Raw genomic sequence first — 7884 nt, 5'->3', positions numbered from 1 at the left:
CGCCCCTGCTTCCACCTCTCGGCGCCGCGCCGCCCCCACCGTGCGGCGCCGCACCGCCCCCACCTCCCGGCCACGCACCGCCCCACACCTCCTAAGGGACGCCCGCCCCTACTCCGCCTGGCCAAGCGACACCGCGCCACCGGCCTGCTCACCGGCGAGGCCCTCCTCCCCCACTACCGCCATGGTCGTTCGACGCCATCACTGCAGGCCGTTCGATGCCACCACCGCATGCTGTCCTCCTCGGCAAAGGTGACCCGTGACCGAATTCATTGCTCTGTCTACGCCGGCCGTACATCTCACCGTTCGATCAGTTTTCTTGTTCTTGTGCAGAGCGTGACCGGTGGCCGCTTGAGGCCAGGCTCATCTGCGCCGCCCACGACGGTAGCGTCCGCAAAATCAAGAGTAAGCCGCGCCTCTCTCTCTCTGCCCCCTCCGACGTTCCGTCTCCGTCTGCTCTAGATCTGCCCGGGCCGGCCTCTTAGGGTCGATTTAACCACCGTACATGCGCGCGCCGGCCGCTGCCTTCCGATTTCGTTGGCCGATTTGTGGCGGCTCCGGGGTGCCTGCTGCTGCTGGGGTTTTCTAGCTGCAGACCAGTCACGATTTCTCAAGTAGCACGGGATTATTGCTACGGTTTCTAGGATTAGCAGCGAAGCTGGGGTTTTGGGGGACTTCTCTAGTTGTAGATTAGTGACATTTCCTAATTAGTACTCCAATTCGATGGAACTGCAGTATTATACCATGGAATTCTTACTACGATTCATAGATAAAAAGTGCCCCCTCTTTTTCATGTCTGTGAACTGCAGAGACCGCAAAGGAGCTCGATGTGCATGGGCACGGTATCCCGGCGACGGTGGCCAGCACCACCAACATGGGAATGAACATGCTGGACATCAGTCCAAGTAGAATAACGGCCACCATCTTCACCAAGCGCTGCACATCCATCCAAGTCGAGTACATACAACAGTCCAAGGTGATGCATGATCACTGATGGATTCTACATCTTTTTATTAGTTTGAATTCTGCAAGTCTCAATTCTATGGAAGCTTGCCGGCGATGTGGCCAGCATGCTTTCGGCAAATAACGGCACCACAACCAGCATTGGCAGCCAGCATACGCACTACATGCTCGACTACTGCACATCCATCCAAGTCGAGTACATACAACAGTCCAAGGTGATGCATGATCACTGATGGATTCTACATCTTTTTATTAGTTTGAATTCTGCAAGTCTCAATTCTATGGAAGCTTGCCGGCGATGTGGCCAGCATGCTTTCGGCAAATAACGGCACCACAACCAGCATTGGCAGCCAGCATACGCACTACATGCTCGACTACTGCACACTGCCGCCATGGACGTAAACTACACCGATTTTTTTAGCAGTTTGGCAAAAATAGAATTTTGATATCAGTTCACCCTTGAGAGGTAGTAAGTGCAGAGCAGAAAAAATGTAGCAATTCAGCAAAAATGTTTACATGTACAAACGCCTCAGCAATCAGTAGAAGACCACTTGATTTACAGTCTAATCTTGGAGATAAGTCCAATATCCTAAGTTTGCGATGGCAGGTCACTCGTCTAAAGTCAAGGGTCCACGACATATGTTTCAGAAGATCAGTACCATCATTACAAACAAATCAGTACTATCATTACAAAAAGGTAAGAACTAATTGTGCGTGAAAAGAGCTGTTATCTCTGAAATTCTGGAAGAGTTCACACAGACTGCGGTTTAGTGAAGTCTGTCAGGTTCTTATTTTAGTGAGACACTCAGTTTAAGTTTCTTATTTTAGCTCAGCACAATTTCTAATTTTAGTTAAGTTCAGTATAATTTTTTCTATAAAATATAGTACAACAAGCAATTCTATTGAGTGTTTTCTGTTGATATGTGCCCAAGAAACAAGAGATTCTTATTGAGTACAAGCTCCAAGTTCGCAAAATATATATGTTGTAATGATATATATTCTGTTCCTGTAGGAGGTTCAAAGACTGCCGTGTAGCAAGTTCAAGAGTTTAGTTTTGTGAAAAAAGTGATCTCTTGGTCAGGATTTCCTCCTCGGCGACGTACACTCATTCATGCTCCACCGGGTTTCGTCCTCCTCCCCTGTCCCTCCTTCCCCCATCGCAGAGACGTCCATGCCTCCTTCCATCATCGGCAAGGGAGCAGGAGGTGCTCCAGCAGGCGTCCGCCGGCGAAATCTGCAGGCCAGCCTCCATCTTCCACCTCTCCTACTCTCCGTTGGTGCAGCAGCGCCATCATGCAGTTCGGCCGCTCCTGGGCGCACGATTCATGACAAAATTCGCACCATACATTATTATTATGTCATTTATTTTCAGCAACTATTCAAATAGTTTGTACATTCTGAATTGCAAAAAAAAATATTGTACACTTACATGTGATAAACACATTTACCTTAATAATTGTCCCCAATAAGCAGCCAGAAAGCTTCATCTTGTACATATTTCTTACTTTCTATCACTATCAGTTCAAGTGATCAAAATGGTATAAAAAACAAGTTGAATATTCCTCGTTTTGTGTCTCTTTGGATCCAAAACATTTTCAATTCTAGTGTAGCTTGCTATAAGAAAATATAACTTCACTGTGCAAAAGCTCAATGGTTCAAATGCGATTTGTAATTCACTGTGCAAATGAAATATATAAGTTCATAGTAGTCTCGGTTGAGTTTATTGCTTCAGTTCAATTTCTAATTTTGTTCAGTTCAATATCCAGTTTTAGTTTAGTTCAGTTCAATTCTTATTTTTAGTTTAGTTAAGTCAACTCTTATTTTTACTTCGGCTATCTGATGTATTCCCCATGTTATTTGAGTAACCGAAAAGTGCTTCATTTTCATGCTTCTAAGATACTACTCCTCCGTATCTAACTGAGCTTCAGCGTGCTTCTTTCTGTCTTAGTACTAATTTTCTTTGCCATCATATATCACAAGATAGTACTGTTTGTATCCTACTAATAGTTTCTAGAAACTTGATGAGTTAATAAATGAATAATTTCTTGTTGCAAGTCTGGTCTCATTGTCCATGCTATCTTGTTATGCTTATTAAGATTGTCCATGCCATCTTACTCTAGTTGGTAAATGAGTGAAGAACTTTTTGATATTCCGAGTAGGAAAATTTTGATCACATAGCTAGTAGTAACTAAAGAGAGTTCAGTTTGTTATCTTAGTTAAGTTCAATTTCTAAATTTTAGTTAACTTAAATTAAGCTCTATTTTTATTTTTGGTTCAGTTCAATAAAACAAAAAATGGAGGTTCAGATATGGCGCCGAGATAGGTTCAGAAAATGGGGGCAACAACAACGGCAGTAGCAACATCGAAGAGCTGGAGATGAGCAAGTTAGGTACTGGCAATGACATCGACAAGTAAATACACTACTGTCTCAAATGTTCTTACATTCTTTTCCGTATGCAAAAATTTGAATTTAGTTGAATTCCCCATGAAATTCTCTCTGCTGCACATCCGTTGTCGGAGCCCATCGTCGGCGTCCCGTTGACGGCGGTCACGAGCGAGAGCACCCGTTTCTGGCGGGAGCTGCTCCATACCCTGCTTCCCCTCCTCACCCCCACCTCGTTGTGGTTCGTTGCTGAGAAAAAGAACGACCGTGAACAGTTCCCGTTGGTCGCCTTGCTGCCCTGGAGAGCGAGCTCATCCACCAGGGGTGCTGGCAGCTGTCCAAGCGGAGCGTTGACGCCAGTACAAGTTGAATAGTGGGAGCGTTGACATGTTGTGAAATAATTAAGTACGGAATTCTGAGGCCGTATGATCTATTAACAACATGAATTGCATTTTTCATCCTTACTGGATGTTGAGCATGGCTAGATTATATTTGGCATTAGCACCATCGGCGTGTATGCAAAATCCTCTTTTTCTCAATTATGGTTAATGCTATTGTATGATACATAAAAATTGAGATATGAGGGCACTCTTGCTGTATACACATGGTATGACTATTCTGAAAAAGTTAAAATTATAAAAGCAGATAAGTTCACGGGTTCACCAGTGGAAGTTTTAGGAATAAAAAGATCAAAGAAAAGGAGAGTTCATAAAATGGCAGTACTGTCTGCTGTTGGCTGATGTATCATGTTGCCTTAAGCCCCTGCTGCTTGATAGCTACTTGTTGTGCGTGCGCATTTGTGTGCTGCTGCTGTTTGTTGCTGTAGCAGGGTGATGTGAGAGAGATAGATAGATAGCAAATGGAATTATCTTCCACATTGACTAACTCGTGACACACTTGGTTCTGTTTCTAAATTTAATCTAGTTCAATTAGAATTTTAATCCAGTTCAAAAACTGTTGCTATTTATCTCCTTGATGTTCAGTTTTGTGTTTTGTTGTTTGCCCCAAATGATCCTTGAGTTAATGTTTGTATATGTTGTGCACTTCTGATCCCATAGTGAAGTGAAAACGACAAGCGAGCTAAGCACTAGTTTGGAAAGTTTGCAAGTTTGAACACATAAACCTAAAAAAGTTCATTGAAAAAGTTTGGTTTGCCTGTTCCGTGAAAATGTCTTGCAAAGAAATATCTCTTGTGCACTTATTTATTCGCCTGAATATTTGTTTTGATTCTCAGGTGCGAGATGGCGGCCGCTGACGTCGCTAAATCCCTCTTGAAACAGGTGGTTGGCTACTCCAAGCGGTAAATGTGGTCGGATTTAGTAGCTAGCTCTTCCTCGAGCAACCATTTGGATAACTTTATTGTGTTCTTGTGGTGGTGATTGATTTTAGGATCAGTGAAGTTGATGTTGGTAGCTAGCTTGCGTATGAAACCAGCAAATTCAATATTGGCATTAGATTCAGTTCTTGTACAAATGTCCCAGTGTTCACATTTATTTGGGTAAAAGTTTATTTTAGTTCAGTTACAGAAACCATGCAGGTTCAGTGATGATGATACCATAATTTTGGACAAGAAAACAAATAAGAATTAAAACAAAAAACTTTAAATTCTATAAGTTCAAGTGCTCATCCACACAAGGTAATTCAAATGGTAAAAGTACAGGTCGTAAAATAAGAGAAGTCCAGAACATCGTTGTAAAAAAATGTTTAGTTCAAAAAAACATTTTATTTTTGAATAAAATGTTATTCAGTTCGATGATACAAACCATGCAAGTACAGGGGCGACGATATAGTAAACCGTTGAAAACTTACGAGCAAAAAATATTACTAAAAAACAAAGCAAAGTCTAGTTAGTGAAAATACGCGTAGTACAAACCCATATAAACATGAGTATAAGTACTCTTTTTTCAGAACAATTCAAAAATACTCTACAAAAAATAGCTCAGTACAAACACACACATATATCAGTACGAGTACTCTGTTTTTCAGACGAGAAAACAGCACGATCCGTTATGCCGTATTCAAGATTACTCTTACATAGTTGCCAAGTAGAGAAAACGTCTAACATGACTAAGTTCTGCATTTTCGATAGCTATCCAACGGTATATTATTTGCCCCATTTTGACAAAGTTTTAAAAAAAACCGCGTTCAAAATTAATTTTAATCGTATTTGAATTTGTATTTAAACCATAAGGAATTAGAAAAAACTTTCTATACGCAAAAGTTGCGCATTTTTCATAGCTTTCCAACGCCGTATCATTTACGTCAATCCGACAAACCGTTTGCAAAATAAAGTGAAAAAACATTTCGCCCAAAATTTCACCATTTTTCAAATTATTTTTAAATCATATAGAATTTGAAAAAATAATGGATATATGAAAGATGCGGATTTTCACAAGCTTTCCAATGGCATCTCATTTGCTCAAGTCTGACAAACTGTTTGAAAATTAAGTACAAAATACGATTCACGTTTTTGGTTTTGAAAAAAAACGATTTTTTCAAAACTGCTCTTAAATCATAATTTTTTTTGCAAAAACAAATTATAAATTGTAATATGGATGTCAAAAGCTTTCCAACGATATATTACACACCCCGTCTCGACAAAAAAAATTTGCAAAAGAATTTGAACTAAAGAAGCCGATTTTTAACAGCAACAGAAAGTATCAGTTCAACCGCTCGAATTTCATCAGTTCAACCGCTTGAATTCATCAGTTCAAGTAGGGTAACAAAATAATATTCTGTTACGCGTAACACAGAATAGCCCAGATGTATATATATATATATACACACACTTCAAGTGCGCACTTGTTAGTTAGACCTATGGTTAAAATGTGACACTAAATACGACTAGTAAATAGTACAGTAGCAGTACTAGTATACGTCGGTCAAATTATTCATCATGTCCACACATTGAATTAACGTGATAACACACTGCGCGTGAGGTGACACAAGAATCCCGGCGGCGTGTTCGGGTATTGTGGACTTCAGATTTGAAGTACCACTTATCCGTCGAAATCATTCGTCATTCACTTAAAACAGTCGATTGATCATACATTGAGTACCATATAACTGGAATTAACCGATGCAAGTCCAGGAAGGATTGGTCGATGCTGCCGGCTAGCGTCAAGTTCGATCCCACGGATCAGGAGCTGATCGAGCACCTTGAGGCCAAAGTGAGTGCTGGCAGTGCGAGATCTCACCCTCTCATCGATTTGTTCATACCAACCATCGACAACAAGCACGGCATATGCTACATCCATCGTGAGAAACTTTCAGGTAAGACACCGATTGGCCGTCTACTTGCACAAACATATTCCTTTGTTTATAGCTCTATTTTTCTTTTTAGATGCATACCTAGTGAAGCAATTACAATTTGACAGTTAATAAAAAGTGAAACAAGTGGCTGCAATATGCCAAAGATGTTATGAAAATGGCAACTACGTACACTAAAACCTGTATTCGACAATACTACATGTATCACACTGAGTGGCCTAAGCAGGCATTTCTTCCAGCGCAATTCTAGGGCGTTCAAAAGGGGCACGTGGACGCGCCGCAAGATACAGTTGGAGGTGGCCATGCACGCGATGTGGCACAAGACCGACAATACCTTGCCGGTGATGGTCAATGGCCGGCAGACGGGTAGCAAAAAGGTTCTGGTGCTGCACACTAACAAGAACTTTGACCAGCAATGGACCAACTAGGTGATGCTGGAGCAAGAGAAGGAGCGGGAGCTGGTCCTCTGCAATATTTTCTACCAAACGAACACTAGGGCCAGGAGTAAAAAGATTACCAGTTAGTTTGGTATTGGTACTTGTACTACCTTGTCGTCCGCTAGTTGGTATTGTTGTTAACGATCTTTCTGTATGAACTTGGCATTTTCTTCCAACCATCATGCCGAGGGTCGACGTGGATATAAAGCTGAATCATTGGTTTCAAAACAAATTTTCAGGCACCTGGTTTTTCTTTGATGGGTAGCATAAGCACCTGCCGTTCGAATTCCCAGTTCTCCAAATTTGTCCAAACAAGTGCATGCAGTTATTATCACGATGAAAAAACAATATACCTGCTTCATCCCAGTTATCAGTCTGTACTTGCAGAATTCTCTCGTTTATTGAGCAGGTATATTGTTTTTTCAGGTCGAGCAAGTTTCAACTGGGCTGTAGACAGCCCAGGCTTGGTTTTGTATTTAGCCTACGCCCTGCGCATTATGACAACGGGGCACACAGATCCAGCAGGTATCTACTGGCCTCTGGCCTGCCAGCATTAGTTATATTTTTTCTTTCAACATTCGCATGCAGTTTTTTTACTGAATCAAACACACAACCTAGTTCTATTTCCCTCTTGAAACGTCATGTCCTACTTCCGTTTTCTAATCTCTACCTATAGTTTTACTAGTTCATATAGACGTATCATTATATTGAAAATACATATAGTTCCCTTTTCATATTTACATCCTTATTTTTTGTTGTTGTTTTCCCTCCCAGCGCTGATTTTTTTACCACTGGTTTCCCCTTAAACCGACTCAATTGTCCCACGTCTTATTT

The 7884-nt window shown here is 41.4% G+C and overlaps 1 protein-coding gene across 1 annotated transcript; it reads left to right on the top strand.

Moving 5' to 3' along the window:
• Positions 1 to 6: 6 nt before the first annotated feature.
• On the top strand, positions 7 to 4868 carry LOC119354768. The gene is made up of 6 exons (XM_037621512.1): positions 7 to 249; positions 331 to 402; positions 807 to 973; positions 1568 to 1657; positions 1973 to 3371; positions 4578 to 4868. Exons 1-5 carry the CDS (start codon positions 216 to 218, stop codon positions 2018 to 2020), a joined length of 411 nt encoding a protein of 136 aa, XP_037477409.1. The 5' UTR covers positions 7 to 215; the 3' UTR covers positions 2021 to 3371; positions 4578 to 4868.
• Positions 4869 to 7884: the final 3016 nt, after the last annotated feature.

This window comes from Triticum dicoccoides, chromosome 2A (genome assembly GCF_002162155.2).
Source record: "Triticum dicoccoides isolate Atlit2015 ecotype Zavitan chromosome 2A, WEW_v2.0, whole genome shotgun sequence".
Lineage (NCBI taxonomy): Eukaryota > Viridiplantae > Streptophyta > Magnoliopsida > Poales > Poaceae > Triticum > Triticum dicoccoides.
Note: the sequence above shows the minus strand (reverse complement) of the source record. Positions and strands in the feature narration are given on the sequence as shown.

Excerpts from the sequence above, each read along its gene's own strand:
- LOC119354768 (XM_037621512.1), top strand. The coding sequence starts at position 216 with ATGCCACCACCGCATGCTGTCCTCCTCGGCAAAG. Across the intron at positions 403-806 it reads TAGCGTCCGCAAAATCAAGA|AGACCGCAAAGGAGCTCGAT; the intron begins GTAAGCCGCGCC and ends TGTGAACTGCAG. Across the intron at positions 974-1,567 it reads AGTACATACAACAGTCCAAG|GTCACTCGTCTAAAGTCAAG; the intron begins GTGATGCATGAT and ends TTGCGATGGCAG.